The sequence below is a fragment of the Globicephala melas genome, chromosome 5, assembly GCF_963455315.2.
Source record: "Globicephala melas chromosome 5, mGloMel1.2, whole genome shotgun sequence".
In the NCBI taxonomy this organism is placed as follows: domain Eukaryota; kingdom Metazoa; phylum Chordata; class Mammalia; order Artiodactyla; family Delphinidae; genus Globicephala; species Globicephala melas.
The window spans coordinates 31,774,890-31,792,323 of record NC_083318.1 but is presented as its reverse complement, the minus strand read 5'-3'; the positions used below and the strand labels follow the sequence as shown (position 1 = coordinate 31,792,323).

General features: G+C 37.8%; 2 protein-coding genes, 1 non-coding gene and 1 pseudogene across 3 annotated transcripts; 1 reads left to right on the top strand and 3 right to left on the bottom strand.

The window, feature by feature from the left end:
* Positions 1-414: 414 nt before the first annotated feature.
* LOC115857100 (ferritin light chain pseudogene) lies at positions 415-1,183 on the bottom strand (annotated as a pseudogene).
* A 3,043-nt stretch (positions 1,184-4,226) lies between these two features.
* On the bottom strand, positions 4,227-4,427 carry LOC115857347 (phosphatidylinositol N-acetylglucosaminyltransferase subunit Y-like). Its single transcript, XM_030864332.2, has one exon. The coding sequence runs from the start codon at positions 4,425-4,427 to the stop codon at positions 4,227-4,229; it is 201 nt and encodes a 66-aa protein (XP_030720192.1).
* Positions 4,428-4,930: 503 nt separating this feature from the next.
* LOC115857346 (protein preY, mitochondrial-like) lies at positions 4,931-5,275 on the bottom strand. Its single transcript, XM_030864331.2, has one exon. It carries the CDS (start codon positions 5,273-5,275, stop codon positions 4,931-4,933), a length of 345 nt encoding a protein of 114 aa, XP_030720191.1.
* Positions 5,276-17,021: 11,746 nt separating this feature from the next.
* On the top strand, positions 17,022-17,094 carry TRNAW-CCA (transfer RNA tryptophan (anticodon CCA)). Its single transcript has one exon. It is a non-coding gene; the product is annotated as a tRNA-Trp (tRNA).
* Positions 17,095-17,434: the final 340 nt, after the last annotated feature.

Here is a 17,434-nt window from a genome sequence, read left to right as displayed (position 1 = left end):
CTGCAACGAAGAGTAGCCTCCGCTCGCCGGGACTGGAGAACGGCCGCACACAGCAACGAGGACCCAATGCAGCCAAAAATAAAAAATAAATAAAAATTTTTTAAAAAACATAAGGACATAAAAAGGTTGAAAGTAAAAGTAAGTGAAAAGACATATGTGGCAGATAGTAACCAAAAGAAAACTTGTTGTCGTGTTAGTATTGAAATGGGGGTGGGGGTGGGTTTTGTTTTGGGGGGGAGTTTTTTGTTTTGTTTTGTTGCTGCAAAAAGCTTTACTGTTTCCATTTGGTCCAAGGCTTGGGGGAGGGCTCCAGGGTGGTTAAAAGACTGCCTAGTGGCTGCAGAGAGAGGCTTCAGGCAGAAGCCCTGGCACCAGAGGGCTCCTCAAAGGCCGCTGGGCTCCAGAGGCTCCTTCTTAGTCATGCTTGACGGTGAGCCTTTGGAAGAGGTACTCGCACAGCCCAGCCTGGGGACCAGAGAGCCATCGGAAGTTAGTCAGGTGGTTGCCCATCTTCTTGATGAGTTTCACCTCCTCATCTAGGAGGTGGCTCTCCAGGAAGTCACAGAGCTGAGGGTCTGCGCGGGCAGAACCCAGAGCAAGCAGATCTAAAAGGGCCTGGTTCAGCTTCTTCTCCATGAGAATGGCAGCTTCCATAGTGTCCTGGGTCTTATTCCACTCATCTTGAGATGGCTTCTGCCCATCCTGGAAGAGGGCACAGCCGCTGCACTGGTTTTTCATTTTCAAGAGAGGCTTGGAGCCCTCCTGCTTCTTCTCAGCCAATTTGTGGAAAACGTGGCCCAAGCCCTCCAGAGCTGTGGTGGAAATAGAAGCCCAGAGACAGGTAGGTGTAGGAGGCCGGCCCATGCAAGGTGACCGGGTGGGTGAAGGCGGCTTCCACCTCGATGGAATAATTCTGAGGAATCTGGTTGATGGGTAATAAGGAGTTAAGTTCGAAAAACAGTGCTGACTGGTCCCAGAGGCCAAGGATAACTGAGGGGCTGGTTCTGAAAGTTGCCACTGGAAAAAAGATGGAGGGTAGTCGGAGGCTTGGAGGAAGAGGCCTCCCTGGGTCTGTTCCGTCCAAACACTGTTGAAACAAGAGACAGATCTGCGGGACCTCTGAGCGCACTGCCTTGAAATAGGTTTCATGACCAAAATATAAAAAACAAAACACTAAAAACATTATTAAGAGAGACTGAGTTCATCAAGATGCTGCAACAATTTTAATTTTGTATGCATCTGATTAAAAAAAACCTTAAAAATTTAAAGCAATAGTTGATATAATTATAGGAAGAAATTAACCATGTAATGGAAAATTTCAGTGTCCATTTGCTCATTTTATTTAATAAATGTTCTTGGGTTCCTGCATGCTAGGAACTCTTCTAGCATACATACGGCTAGAGTGAAATATAAAAATCCTCAATCTTTTGAAGTTTACCATAATGGAAGGAGAGGGGGAAGCACACAAATAAATACAGTAAAATCCTATGAAAATACACCCAGGATATCATGAATTCTGAGATTATAGAATGAAGGATTTGCTCCTACCCACCACCAAACGCCGCAAGTGGTAGGAAGGAAGGAGAGTAAAGTTCTTATTCTGAGGTTGAGGAATGGAATATGACAGGGGGTGAAGGGAGGAGCCTGGCAGGGAAATAACACAAAAGCCAGAGGGGAGGTGAAGTTTGAATCCTGCTAGCTCAGTGATCTACCAACTCAGTATTCCCAAACTGGGCCAACAAAACTATTGCCAACTGGCCAGCATTTCCTGGAATCACTGGTGCTTTCTTGAAGTCCAGTCAGCTGCAGACCCTGAATCCTTCCCATCAATATGTAAACTGGAGTGGACGATCACCACTAGATGGTTCCAAACTGTAGTGGGGACCCCGATGGATTCTGGGTAATGAAGCAACAACCCAGCATTGTGCACGGTCCCCTGCCCATTTTATTAATCTCATGCTGAAAGACAAAAAAGAAATCAAAGACAAAAAGATTGGAAAGGAAGACAAAGGACTGCATTTTTTCAAAAAGGATGTGATAGCCTATGTAAAAAAATCTAAAAGACTGCTTATTAGAAGTAATAAGAATTTACCATAAGATCAATATGCAAAATTCAGTTGCATTTATATAAAATTTAACAAGTATTCAGAAAACAATTCTGTAACAACATGCACATAGAAAACATAATTTAGAAAGAGATTACATTTAAATAGCTTAAAAATAGATATCTAAAATGAAATCTAATAAAAGATATATAAAGCCTATACAGAAAAAAATATAAAATGTTATCAAAAGACACTCAGAAGCCCTAAGTAAGTGGAGAAATATGCTATGTTCATGGAAAGGAAGGCTCAATTTCTTTTAAAAGAAAGTTCTCCCCAAGTTGATGTGCAGTGTTCTCCCCAAATTGATGTGCAGAGTTAATGTAATCCTAATTAAAATATCAACAGAGGTTTTGTGAAACATGACAGTTGATTCTGATGTTTACATGGAAAAGGAAGAATAACCAAGGCACTTTTCAATTTTTATTGAAGGAGAAAACTTGGTCAACCAGACACTGAAACTAATGATGAAGCCATAATAATTGAGATAGTGTTGTTTTGGCACAGAGAAGGCCAAATGATCATTGAACAAAAGAGAAAGTCAAGAAAGACCCGAGAACATATGAAAACTTGACATATGACAGAGGGGAAAATGCTGATTAGTGAGGAATGTTTATACTGAGATTAAATAAATAGACGAGTTTCTTCTGATAATAAATAAATAAATAAGGAAGAAGGAAAACTTCTCCCTACATGAGATAGGAGAGATCTCTACATGAGATCTCTACATGTAGAGATCTCTACATGAGATAGGAGAATCTCATGTAGAAGGAATAAGGTAGAAAATCACCATTTAGCACAAGTATAGCAGTAATTGATTCAGACAAAATTGTTAATGAATGCCAAAACTATTGGGTTGAAATTTGACCAAGATAGCTACATAGTCTCAAAGTATCTCTCCACAAATTACTTATTATTAATTACAAAGGGGAAGATAGTGCTTTTAGAGAGGATAAACCTGGAAGAGATCACCATAACCAAGTAGACAAAGTCGACATTACCAAAAATGGAGAACACTGACACCATATGCTTTCTGAGTGTTGCATTGAAAAGGACACAACCTCATACAGTATTACTGCCAAAAGGTCATCACCTAAATCTAACTGAAAAAACATTCCATGAAGAAAATCATGAAGAAAACCCACATTGACAGACATTCTACAAAATAATTGACCTGAACTGTTCAAATATGTCAAGGTCAAGAAATACAAAGATTGACTGAAGAACTGTTCCAGACTAAGTGAGACTGAAGAGACAATTCAACTAAATGTAATATGTGATCCTGGACTAGATCCTATAACGGGGAGATGGGCTTGCGGGGTGGAATAGAATGGCTACAAAAGATATTTATTAGGATAACTGTTGAAATTTGAAAATGGGCTATAGCTTAAATATAGTAATGCATCAGTGTTAATTTTCTGATTTTGATAATTGAATGTCCTTGTTTTTAGAAAACATACACCCAAGGCAAAGAGGTGTAATATCTACAACTTATTCTCAAATGGTTCAGAAATAACAACAACCACCATATGCATAGAGACACAAAACAAGAAAACAAATGTGGTAAAATAATAACAATTGTTGAATTTAGTGAACGGTATACAGAAATTTTTTGTAATAGTCTTTTTTTTTTGGCAAATACATGAAGTTTCCATTTTATTACACTTTTATACCACATTAGTTCAAATGCATTTCTCTACAACTACTCCAACAGAGCTCCTCTGGAATTATTTCAGTCATCCTTAACATGTGACTTTACCAGACTCTGAATGTAAAATAAACATATAAGATTTAAAATTAGTAACTTTTAATTATGAATGGGATAAGAAATAAAGTCATCAGATGATGGCTGGGGCTATTAATTTCCAACGAGACACTTTGTTGAAATGTTTCTCCTGATACCCCAGGTATAAATGAGAACCTTCAAAGAACAAGGGCAGAACCAAAGTACAATAAAGAAGCCTCTGCAGCTTACGCCTCCCGTAGTCCTAAACCTCTGACAGAAGCTAGGCGAAGCATCTTTCTTGCAAATTAAGTGGGTGTCCAGTATTTCCATGTAGTTGAGCTTTCAGAGACAGACACTCAAGCATATCATTAGGATATACCATCTTGGCTCTGGTTGGATTAATTATGCCTGAAGAGTTTAATACCCATCCAAGTCCAAAGGTGGAAGAACACATAAACGGGTATGGTAATCGGCAAGAGCCGACTGGTTGTGCTAGTGCAGCCCTGTGGGAAGTTTTCTTCCACAGAGGCCGAGTATAACAGCCCTGCTAACGAGACCAATGGAATAAGGACAGTCAACGTAGGAAGAGACAGAAACATTCTTCTCCACTTATTATGCGCCACTCTGACTTTTCTTTTTTTTTCTTTTTTTGCGGTACGCGGGCCTATCACCGCTGCGGCCTCTCCCGTTGCGGAGCACAGGTTCCGGATGCGCACACTCAGCGGCCATGGCTCACGGGCCCAGCCGCTCTGCGGCATGTGCGATCTTCCCGGACCGGGGCACGCGAACTCTCAACCGCTGCGCCACCAGGGAAGCCCTTGCTTTTTTTTTTTTTTTTGCGGTACGCGGGCCTCTCACTTTGTGGCCTCTCCCGTTGCGGAGCACAGGCTCCGGACGCGCAGGCTCAGCGGCCATGGCTCACGGGCCCAGCCGCTCCGCGGCATGTGGGATCTTCCTGGACCGAGGCACGAACCCGTGTTCCCTGCATCGAGCAGGCGGACTCTCAACCACTGCACCACCAGGGAAGCCCCACTCTGACTTTTTAAAAGGTGGGTGGTATTTAGAAAATTTAGTTGTGTGTGTTGTCGTTTTCAAGTATGAGCTACTGCTGCTCCATTTCTTCTTGCTTCTTATTTTGATGTGTCATCCTAGCTGCCTGTGGTATCATATTAGGAATCCCATCAATAATTGGATAGGCTATTTCTAACTCTTCGTTAATTAATTCATTTGGCGATGCTTCATATCGGAGCGGCTTCTTGGAGAATGGGCACACCAGGAACTCCAGCAGCGCTGGGTCGAAGGCGCGGGGCGGTTCCCTTGTCCTCTCGCTCTGGTCTGAGGACGGCCGCGACACCGACGCGTGCACACACCTCTGGGCGACCGCGGGCGGCTGTGCGCGTGTCCCCCGCAGCGCTGAGGCGAGCCGGCTGCACGCTCCGCTCGGCATGGCCTAGCAGCCCGCGACCGGGCCTCTGCGCGCCCGTGACCACCCTGTAATAGTCTTTAAACTTTTCTGTGTTTTAAATTATTTTGAAATAGAAAGTTTAAAAATAGCCAGGGAATAATGAATACAAAACTGAAAACAGTGGTAGCCTCTGGGAGTGATGGGAGAGGCCTGAGGGTGGGAGAGGGACCCATAGGTAGATGCAACAGTACTGATTGTGTTCTAGTTCCTAAATCAGATGATGAGATTGTGGACATTTATTTTATTATTTAACTTTCACAATTATATATACATTATGTATTTTTGTACGTGTAAAATATTCTACTTTAAAAGATAATAAAGGGAAAAACAAAGGAAAAGATAATAAGGCATGAGTCAGAGGCCATCTGATGAGCTGTGTGTGCTTATGAGCTCTGTGCCCTTAAGTATGTTTCTTTTCCTCTCTGAGGTTGTCCTCACCTACAAAAAAAGAATAAAAGATCTACTGTGTAGTTTTGTTGTAAGGCACTTGGCAATAAGTGCTAAGTGCCAGCTGCTGTTGTTATTGTCTCTGACAGAGCAGAGATAAAGGGAGTATACATACCTACAGCGGTGGGCTTGAGAAAAGTGATAGAAGTTTGGAATAGTCTTTGGGGTCAGTTGGTAAGCAGGTTATCCAGGGAATAAAACTGAGCCAGTGTTGGAAATCATCAAGTAGTTGTAGAGCCAATGAGCTTTGTGTATTTTTCCCAAGCTGCACTCCATGGTCAGGAAGTAAGACTTGGAAAAAAAACAGATCTTTGTGCTGGAAGGTCTAAAGGAGGGTCAACAAAGCAGAAAGGCTGTGGAGAGTGAGGCAGATATGACAGGTCAGAGCATCATACCTAGGCAATGAGCTTTCTCTCATCTAAAATTTTGGAAAAGGAGACACAATTTAGAAGAAGTGGAAGATAAAGAGTGAGCTGATAATTTACTAGATTAACTGGAGACTGTATGAAGCACACCTAGCAGAATAATGATTTTCCAGCCCAGCATAAGGACATCCATTCCTACCTTTTATGTATCAAATAAAAAATAATTCTATCATGATATATGTACACCTAGGTTGCACAAATTCCCTCACAGTTTACCAACATGTTATATATGAAAGTCCTTAACAAATTGCAACCAAAAAAACACAAAAAAGCAAGCAAATATGTATTGAGCTGCCACTTCATTCAAAATAGCTCTGCTGTAAGGGTTATAATTGAGGATCTAGTATCAGCCAGTCTGTGATTGATTGAAATTTTAATTTTTCAGTATTAATTGCTTTCTGAGTATATACACACAGCTAATTTCAGCCTATCGTGCATGAAATTAAACTCAGAAAGTATGAACAGTAGAGCAAATTTGATGATGCTTATACATTACTAACACTTAATTCAGTGAAGAAAATAAATAATATCAGTTTTCTGGCATCTCAAACCCCAAATGTTTTTCAATACAGATAGGATACAGAGACAGTCTGTCACCCTAAAGTACTAGAAATACTGCCAAAGAACCACTATATACCACTGTTGGTGTATGGGAAATGCTTTTGGTTTCTTACTTCAGTGTTTATTTCTTAAATATGAATTATCTATACTATCTATCAACTATTATCACCTTATTTTATATCAATATGGCATATATTCATTAACACATTATTATCCATTATTTATTCTTTCCTTGCTTCCTGTACCGAATGCACAGACAATTCCAGAGATGAAGGCGGGTATATGTGGTATTAAATTAGGGATTTTAAAAGAAATTCATTATAAAATTTTGGAGTTAACGTGTGTAAGAATTGGTAACCCAATCATTGTCTTGTTCTGACTTTGACAGTTTTGCATCAGCCACTGTATTCTCCAGAAATACAATTATATAGAGAAGTTATAATAACTAATGTAAATTTCCTGAGAAATGCAATTCTAGAGGAATTGAAGAATATGTGGAGGAATACTTGCAGAGACTTAGGAATGTTGTATTTGAGTCAATATAACAAACTAACCAGGAGGCACCAATGAAATGAAAAGATTTTGAAGAGAAAGATAAAAAGTTACTTGTGACCAGCTAAAAATCAGACTTTCAAAGGCAGCCCAGAGAATGATAATGCTACACTTATTTTAATTCTCGTGTTTAAAAAAAAGAGTAGGATGACTCAGTTCATGACATATTTCTGCCAAGACTATGTTTGAAAAATAAATTTCACAATGAGTGAAATAAAATACTGTACTACCACCACAGGATTTTAAATAGAAATAGGGATTTCTGATTCCATATGGTAAATTGAATGGATGTATCACTCCCATTCTCTCCTGAATGCCTATTAAAATGACAATCATAATATTTAAAATATATAGGCCTAAAAGACTAAAAAAACAGGGGAGAAGACACCAGGGGATAGGAGATAGCAACAGGTATTGGAGGATGGAAAGCTGATGAATTGGGAGAATAGAGGAAACTGAACATAATTTCTTCAGAACAAGGAGAAAGAACCAAGCTGCAAAGGCTCAGGAACTTGGTTTTACAGAAAGGAAGTATGAGGCACAGATCTGGAATTCAGAGAATCGTTTGAAAGTCTGCACAAGAGGCAGTTGGACCTCAAAAAGCCTGGTGACTTCCTCTTACAAATCCTCAGGCATGAGATTGATTCCTTGTAGAGCATGAATCAAAAAGGTTCTGAGCTTAAGGAGAGAAAAGTTTCAGAAAAGCTCACGGGGAGCTGAGGGGCCGAAAATAGGTGGATTAAGTGGAAGTATATATATTTATGGGAGAAACACACCTGCACCCTTCACCAGCCCTCTTTCCCCATCCAGGTCCTCAAATACCTGTAGCCAGGCACAAGACTTGAGGGTCTTTCTGTGCAGAAACTGAGTGACCCCTGAGAATACTCCACAAATTCAAAGCCATTGTCAGGCATGCAAGTCTCAAACAAACATGCAAATTATAAAATACGGCTAGAAAGCAACCATTCAAGATTGGAGCAGGAGAGCAAAGGTTTCTAGAAATAAATTAAAAATGGAACTCAGATTATCTGACAAGTATTGGTCCATATTTAGAAAATTTATTTAGAAGACTTCCAAATGAATAATTGATACAACTATTGACTCCAGGGGAAAAGAAAAGAAGCATAATCATGGTACACTACTAGATTTAGCAGTGAAATATGTGTAGACAGTCAAAATAATGTAAATACATAATAACATTTAGCCAAATCTGTGATTTAATTATATTGGGAGGTCGGAGGGAAAGGAAGCAACGTGATTGTATGAGAGATAAGTCCTCATTTATCAATGTGAAAAGTCAATAGATCATGTATAACATAGAATAAGATATAGCAGCATAAATATATAATTCTCATGTATAAAGATAAATATCACAAGACACAGGGAAAGGACTAGAAATAGGGGGTGAGACTGGCCACAGGGAGAGGTAGGTCATTTTTAAAAATTATAAGTGTCTATTATATCTCATTTTTTACTTATACTAGTGAAAAGTAGCTTATACATGAGCTTATATTCTGTGTTTTTCAATCATTTTTAAAACATGACTGCATTTGATAAACAAACAAAGCCATGTTTTGTTCTAATTCTATTTGGAGATTGAAATGAAGCAAACTTTGTAACTAAAAACAATGTAAAGCAGAGACAAAATGCTGTTTTGTCTTCAAACTGAACATGCTCCTTCTTGCCCCTGCCACAGAATTGGATAAGAACATGCCTCCCCACCCTGGTAAGAAAAACAACTCTTCACTTTTTCTCATTTCCTGGCTGAGGATCTTCAAGTGTCTCCTTACTTCAGTCAATCCAATTTAATGCGTTCAAACTAAACTCTTTTCTGCCTGGCTTTCAAAGCCTGTCCTTCTCTCCCTCAGTCTTCTACCTATCTAAACTTATTTTCCATTACATCACAACAGACACCTTCTGTTCAAGTTATATGGATCTCTCAGAACCCTGCATACTCTAGGCCATGCCTGTTTTCATCTTTTGGGTCAAGCTATTACTTGAATACCTGGGCCCATTTCCTCTGTACCTGGCCAAGGTCTTCTGGTGCTTCAAAGCCTGCTTCAGGATTAGCCAAGATATGTCTTATCATAATTCTGCTATTTTATCATCCTTGGAACTTTGGTTTTTATCATTACAACTTGAAAATACTACTTATTGAAGGAAAAAATTTGAAAATTTTCTTTATGACCTTCTTAGATAAAAGGGAAATTTAAACAAATGAACATTTGTCTAAAGTCAAGACAAATGTGCTGAATCTATTGGGTTGGCACCATACAGTAATTTCCACAGTGTGATGTGCCAGTAATTTTTTTCAGCATTGTAGCATTCCCTATTAAAGGACCATCTCTTTAAAGCACCTAGTCCCAACAACATGAACACACATATAATTTTTCAATGTCTATTTGAAGGGACAAATAGCAAATCAAGGCTAGATTGAGATACCAATAAATCTGATAAGAATTTATTTTTATATTGATCCTTCCTATTATTTAAAGGTTATCATTTTTATTGTATTTATTGTAGAAACAATATAATAATAATAACAGAAAAAAAAAGGAAAAAAACTATCTCTTCTTCTCCCACCCAAAGAAACTGTTTTTACTTTTTTCATATAACTCTTTCATTTCTCATCCCCATAAACACATAATTTTACATATAAAGTATTCTACTTTTTGCCTTAGCATTGTTTTATAAACATTTTCATGTTGTAAGACTTCCTTCATACTTATTTTAATAGTTATACAATAATCCATCTATAAATATCTATATAATAATTCATCTGTTGTAGTACCATAATTATTTGTTTCTCTATCATTAGTCATTTACAGTTCCTTCCAATTTTTTTAGTAGGCTGTGGGCAAATAGGGAATGAATTCGGGTAGTCTAAGTGATCTAGTTTGGCTGACTAGATTTTTCCTTAATAAAACGGTCGATTTTTCTCTTCACTTTGTACCTGAGAAACTTAGTACAAGGGTACTCGTTTATAATTTGAAGTGACCTGTTTTTCATGATTCTCCAGTAGTGCTAATACCTATAGAACAAATATTTTCTCAAAATTTTGTGCTCTACTGATAGCATATTTTTATCCACTAAATAAGCATTTTCTTATGTATATTCTTGTGTGGGATAGTTCTTTTTAAAACCACTGTAATTATCCATCTACTTATCTTACAAGTGGGAACATAATTTTTGTGGCTGTTTCACTTACTATGGAAAGAATACAATGTTTTACTACAAAAGTACATCAAAAAGCCCTTTAATTCTGGTACTTCTTATCCTTCAGTCATAAAAACAGGCTAGGATTATGGAAGAAAAGAGATTAGAAGGCAGTGTAGGCAAAACTATACCCTAAACTAGCTACAAAAATAAGTCTTTTTAAAAACATCACACTCAGAACTATGATTTTAAACCCCTTAATTTAACTTTGCCTTGCCTTTGAAAGGAAAAACTCCTTGAACTTTAAATAGCTTTTAAATTTTAACTCTGCTCTCTCATTGAATGTTTCAAGTCCCAAAGCCACTATTTGTTGGATGACAAATAACATTTGTGAGAGAGGCCCTCACTAACTATGCATGTGTACTTGTCAGCTATCATTTCTAGAGCTAATTTCCATACCAGTGACCAGATAAACCCAGGGGGTAAGACAACAGCTAAGAGAGCAAAACTCTGTAACCTACAAAATCTTTCTCACACTGAATTTTTAAATGTACTGAATAAAAGTGGGAAGGAGGAGAAGGTAGAGAAACTATTTTCTCTTGGCTTAAAAAAGATTGGGCAAATGCCTACATTAAATCTCATAGGAAGCCTAAGTTATTAAAGATAAATGATTGAGAAATGAAAACCTGTAATCAGGTAAATGTTAAAATAAATTTCCCAAAACTTTGACCTGCATAAGTGGTTCTCAACCCCAGCACACATTAAAATCACCTGGAAAGCTTTTAAATAATACACGATGAGGTGCTGAATCGCCCTGCTGTGAAGCCTGAGCATTGGCGTATTTTAAATCACCAAGACGGTTTAATATGCAGGAGGACTGATAACACAGATCCACATATTACCAAATACAATGGCAGATTTTTTTTTTTTTTTTTTTGGTCTTAGTTCCCCCACCAGGGCCAAACCTGTGCCCCCTGCAGTGGAAGCATGGAGTCTTAACCATTGGACCACCAGGGAAGTCCCAGTGGGGTAGATTTTTAACCAAAAGAACTTGTTGCTTTCGCATGAATAAATCCTCACCAAGGGCCTGCAAGGGCCAGGCACCGTGTTAGGCTCTGAGGATACAAAAGTATTTGAAAATTAAAGACTTCATGACATATCTGCAGTTCAGATTCTTTAAAAAGTATTATTTTAAAAAATCTTCCATCATTTTTTCCTGTAAAAAGAATATACACCAACACATATTTCTGATGAAGTCCACTCTTTAAGCTTGATTTGAAAATGAGGGAGGGATGGAGATGCAAGAGGGAAGAGATATGGGGTTATATGTATAACTGATTCACTTTGTTATGAAGCAGAAACTAACGCACCACTGTAAAGCAATTATATTCCAATAAAGATGTAAAACAAAAACAAAAACAAAAAAATTTTAAAAAGAAAAATAAAAAAATGAACTATAATTTGAAAAATAAGAACATAAATGGCAAAAACAAAATATTTACTAATGAGAAATGAGGATTCATGGCTCTAGGATTCTGGTCAACACTAGAATCAGGATTTCAAAGTAGACGGGCAAAAGACTCTTTTTCATATTTATACACAGTCGGTTTTAATGAAAATTCTGAGAGTAACAATATCCATCACTTAACCATGAATAAGCCAAGAGACTTTTCACAACATGAAGGAGATAGAAATCACAAACTCTGAACTGCAAGGAAAAAAAAACATTTCAGGCTAGTACTTTGTGATAGTCAGAGAGAGGAGGCTTACAGCCAGCAGAGAAGCTGAGGTGGTAAGATGATTTGAATGACTACAGTTAAGGAAGTTGAAACACCCACAGCGTCCTCAACCAGAAATTTAATATGGCTTTATTTCTCTTGATATGTAAATTCTAAGGAATCATAACAGTCCATATTCAACTGTGAAAACAAAAATGTACTCCAAAGTTAAGTGAAATTATCTATAGGTTATTAATAAACAAACTAAAAACCTTAAGAATTAGAGTTCTCAGTTGGATGGCTCTGGGGATTTGATCCATAAAGAGGCACTTTCACAAAACTGAGAGCTTGACCTTAAAAGAACATAAAAAATACCTTGGACACTATTTGAACAACCAAATAATAACTATTGGTGCTGGCATTGTGACCAGCAGTAACATATATTGGTCTGATTCCAAAATTAGAGCTAATAATTATGTTTCATGAGGAAAACCTGGAGAGTACCTATCACCTATTATAAGATATTGATTAAAATATTTAAAGTTTTCCTTAGATTTAAAATGGATCTCTATTCAAAGGCCACCTATGAAAAAGCACTCTTTTTGAGAAGTGTGTAGCATTTGTTTTTAGTCTCCTTGTACTTGGTTTCCTGAGAACTGCAACGTTTTTTCAATTATGTGCTATCTGAAAAAGTTCTTATCATTTGATGTCTATGGAATAGTCCACTATTTCTATATATAAGTTGTTACTACCATCATCCCGCTTCATAATAAAAATGATGATGATGATGAGACAATTCATTGGGCCCTATTATATACCAGGTCCTTAATGTATACTAAGCATTCGTATATATTATCTCATTTAATCCACACAATTAATTCATTTATTCCTATTTTAAGAATGAGAGGACTGCAGCTAAACAAGGTTTGAAAATTTGCCCAAGGTCACAGAATTAGGAAGTGGCAGTAATTAAACCAAAGTTCTTTAATTGTTTTTTTTCCAGTTTGGAAATCTAATACATTCTAATAATATATGTTCTCTGCACAAAAATTCTAAAATATAGAAAAATTGAAAAGAATAAAAGGGTTTAGCCCTGAAAGATAACTGTTGCAGAATTTTCATTGTATATCCTTTCCATCTTTTTCTGTACCTTGTAAACAAATGCCTGTTATCTTTAGTACCAAGCTCAGCTAACCCCTCTATGCTTCCTTCTGTGTGTATTCAAAATCTGCCCTTTTAGAGATTCCCTGGTCATCTTCTGTCCCCCATACCTACACTCTGGTTAGAAGTACACACAAAGAGAATTCCCTGGTGGTCCAGTGATTAGGACTCTGTGCTTCCACTGCAGGGGCCAGGGTTCGATCCCTGGTTGGGGACCTAAGATCCCACAAGTCGTGCAGTGCAGCCAAAAAAAGAAAAAAAAGATAAGAAATACACACAAACACACAAGGAGTTACACTTCCTTTTTCCTTCCTACCTCTCACATGGGTGTCATTCCCTCTGCCCTGTCTATCCCTTATCAAAAAACTGGCAAAAGAAAAAAGCAAAACCCAGATGACCAGACAAACAAACAATATCTTCAGAACACACCAAAATAATATAATGAATCACTGGAAATGATGTCTCAGGTCTCAGAGTGTAGAGATAGATGTCATCAACCCGGGTCTCTGGGGAATGAACAGCATGCAAGATGGACTCTTTAAATGTCCATCAACAGGGGAATGTATAAAGAAGCTGTGGCACATATATACAATGGAATATTACTCAGCCATAAAAAGGAACAAAATTGGGTCATTTGTAGAGATGTGGATGGACCTAAACACTGTCATACAGAGTGAAGTAAGTCAGAAAGAGAAAAACAAATATTGTATATTAACACATATATGTGGAATCTAGAAAAATGGTATAGATGATCTTATTTGCAAGGCAGAAATAGAGACACAGATGTAGAGAACAAATGTATGGATACCAATGGGGAAGGGGGGGTGATGAATTGGGGGATTGGGATTGACATATATACACTATCAATACTATATATAAAATAGATAACTAATGAGAACCTACAGTATAGTTCAGGGAACTCTACTCACTGCTCTATGGTGACCTAAGTGGGAAGGAAATCCAAAAAAGATAGGATATATGAATACATACAGCTGATTCACTTTGCTGTACAGTAGAAACTAACACAACATTGTAAAGCAACTATACTCCAATAAAAATTAATTTTTAAAAAGTTTCTAAGGAAAAAGTTTCAAAAGGAATCTAATGAAGTATGCTTTAATCTCTAATACACACACACACACACACACACACACACACACACCCCTTATAACTGTCTCCCTAGTGACTGTATGCTTTTTTTTAAACTATAGTTCATTTACAACGTTATATTAGTTTTGGGTATACAACATAGTGATTCACTATTCTTATAGATTACACTCTACTTAAAAGTTATTATAAAATATTGGCTATATTCTCTATGCTATCTAATATATCCTTCTATCTTATTTATTTTATACATAGTAGATTGTACCTCGTAATCCCTTACTCCTATCTTGTCCCTCCTCCCATCCCTCTCCCCACTGGTAACCACTAGTTTGTTCCCTATATCAGTGAGTCTTTCTACTTTGTTATATTCATCTTTGTTTTGGTTTTTAGGTTTTACATATAAGTGAAAACATACACTATTTGTCTTTCTCTGTCTGCCTTATCTCACTAAGCATATTACCCTCCAGATCCATCCATGTTTTTGCAAAGGGCAAAATTTTATTCTTTTTCATAACTGAGTATTATTCCATTGTATATATATACTAGTTTCTTTATCCATTCATCTGTGGGTGGACACTTAGTTGCTTCCATAGCTTGGCTATTTTAAATAATGCTGCTATGAACATTGGGATGCATTTATCCTTTCAAATTAGTGTTTTTGGTTTTGTCACATATATACCCAGGAGTGGAATTGCGGGTCATATGGTAGCTCTAGTTTTAGATTTTTGAGGAACTTCTATACTGTTTTCCACAGTGGCTGCACCAATTCACATTCCCACCAACTGTGTCCAAGGGGTCCCTTTCCTCCCCATCCTCACCAACATTTGTTATTTGTGGTCTTTTTGATGACAGTCATTCTGACAAGTGTGAGGTGATATCTCATTGTGGTTTTTATTTACATTTCCCGAATACAATGTTGAGCGTCTTTTCATGTGCCTGTTGGGCACCTCTATGTCTTCCTTGGAAAAATGTCTATTCAGTTCTTCTGACCATTTTTTAATAGGGTTGTTTCTTTTTGTGATATCGAGTTGTATGAGCTGTTTTTATATTTTGGATATTACCCCCTTGTTGGTCATATCATTTGCAAATATTATCTCCCATTAAGTAGGCTGTTTTTTTGTTTTGTTGATGGTTTCCTTTGCTGTGCAAAAACTTTTAAGTCTAACTGTGTCCCATTTGTTTATTTTTGCTTTTGTTTCATTTGCCTGAGGAGACAGAGCCAAAAAAATTATTACTACAATTTATGTCAAAGCGTGTTCTGCCTACGTTTTCTTCTAGGAGTTTTATAGTTTCTGGTCTTATGTTTAGGTCTTTAATCCATTTTGAGTTTATTTTTCTATATGGTGTGAGCAAATGTTCTAATTTCATTCCTTCACATGTAGTTGTCCAGTTTTCCCAGTGCCATTTATTGAAGAAACTGTCTTTTCTCCATTTCATATTCTGCCTCCTTTGTCGTAGATTAATTGACCATATGTGCATGCGTTTATTTCTGGGCTTTCTATTCTGTTCCATTGATCTATGCGTCTGTTTTTGTGCCAGTACCATGCTATTTTGATGACTGTAGCTTTGCAGTATAGTCTGAGGTCAGGGAGCATGATACCTCCAGCATTGCTCTTTTTCCTAGTGACTGTATTCTTGAGTCAACATTTCTGAAACACAAATTTCAGAAAGTGTAGTTTCCTGCGACTTCTTTGAAGGGAATTTTGGAAATAACTATAGGAGTGTAAAGTATACTTACTCTTTAATCAGCAGCAGTTTAATTTCTAGAAATTTATTCTTCAGACCTACTCAAATAAGTGCACAAAAAACATGTACAAGGATATTAGTAGAGCATTGTTTGTAATTGAGAAAAATTAGAAAGCACTTACATACCCATCAATGAGGGACTATGGTAGGTGCTGGGGACACAGAAGTGGTACCCACCCTGCTGGAATTTCATTCCAGCAGATATATGACTTATCCTGAAGTATATGTCTTAGTTTGAAGCACACTCTGTGAATTTGCATTCTGGAACCTTTCCATTGCTACCTCAGATGGTATTACTGAGAGATCATAAAATTAGCTTTTCTTATACTAGCACAGCAGGAACCACTAAATGGAGGACCAGCTAAGCTGTGTCATTATTTGTTTTGTTTAAACTAATCCACCTTTAAATATTTTTTCTACTGAAACTCTTAAAGTATGCTTTTCTTTCCCCAAAGTGTCAAGGAATTCACATTCCCTGTTTGCCTTCCAGATTTTCTTGCAGTGACAATGGCAGCTGGGTATCCAAATCAGTTTTTAAAACACCAGAGCCACCACTGGTATCCTTCCAGAATTTCCATGAAATACAGAAATTGTGGAAACAGGAGAATAAGAGTGAAATTCCTTCATAGCCACTTCCCCCAAGCAGAGGTTCAGGAACAAGGATTATAGCGTGTGTGATAGCCTGAAGTCAAACATTTCAAAATGTGAGCAAAATATATATTTTGGAACAGAATTGAGCAACAAATATTGTAAATCTTTGAATGGGATTTGCAGCCAACCATTGTGTGTGTTTTCTAGAATCTATTTACCCTTTTTTGCTAATGCAACTCATTAGGAAAAGATGGGGATGGGACTTCCCTGGTGGTCCAGTGGTTAAGACTCCACGCTCCCAATGCAGGGGGCCCAGGTTCGATCCCTGGTCAGGGAACTAGGTCCCGCATGCATGCCGCAACTAAGAGCCCGCATGCCGCAACTAAAAGATCCAACATGCCGCAATGAAGATCCCGCGTGCCACAACTAAGACCTAACACAGCCAATAATAAATTTGTTTTTAAAAAAAAGAAAAGATTGGGACTTCCCTGGTTGCGCAGTGGTTAAGAATCCGCCTGCCAATGCAGGGGATACGGGTTCAATCCCTGTTGCAGGAAGATCCCATATGCTGTGGAGCAACTAAGCCCGTGTGCCACAACTACTGAGCCAGTGCCCTAGAGCCCACAAACCACAACTACTGAGCCCATGCGCCTAGTGTTCCACAAGAAGAGAAGCCA

Excerpts from the sequence above, each read along its gene's own strand:
- LOC115857347 (XM_030864332.2), bottom strand. The coding sequence starts at position 4,427 with ATGTTTCTGTCTCTTCCTACGTTGACTGTCCTTATTCCATTGGTCTCG.
- LOC115857346 (XM_030864331.2), bottom strand. The coding sequence starts at position 5,275 with ATGCCGAGCGGAGCGTGCAGCCGGCTCGCCTCAGCGCTGCGGGGGACA.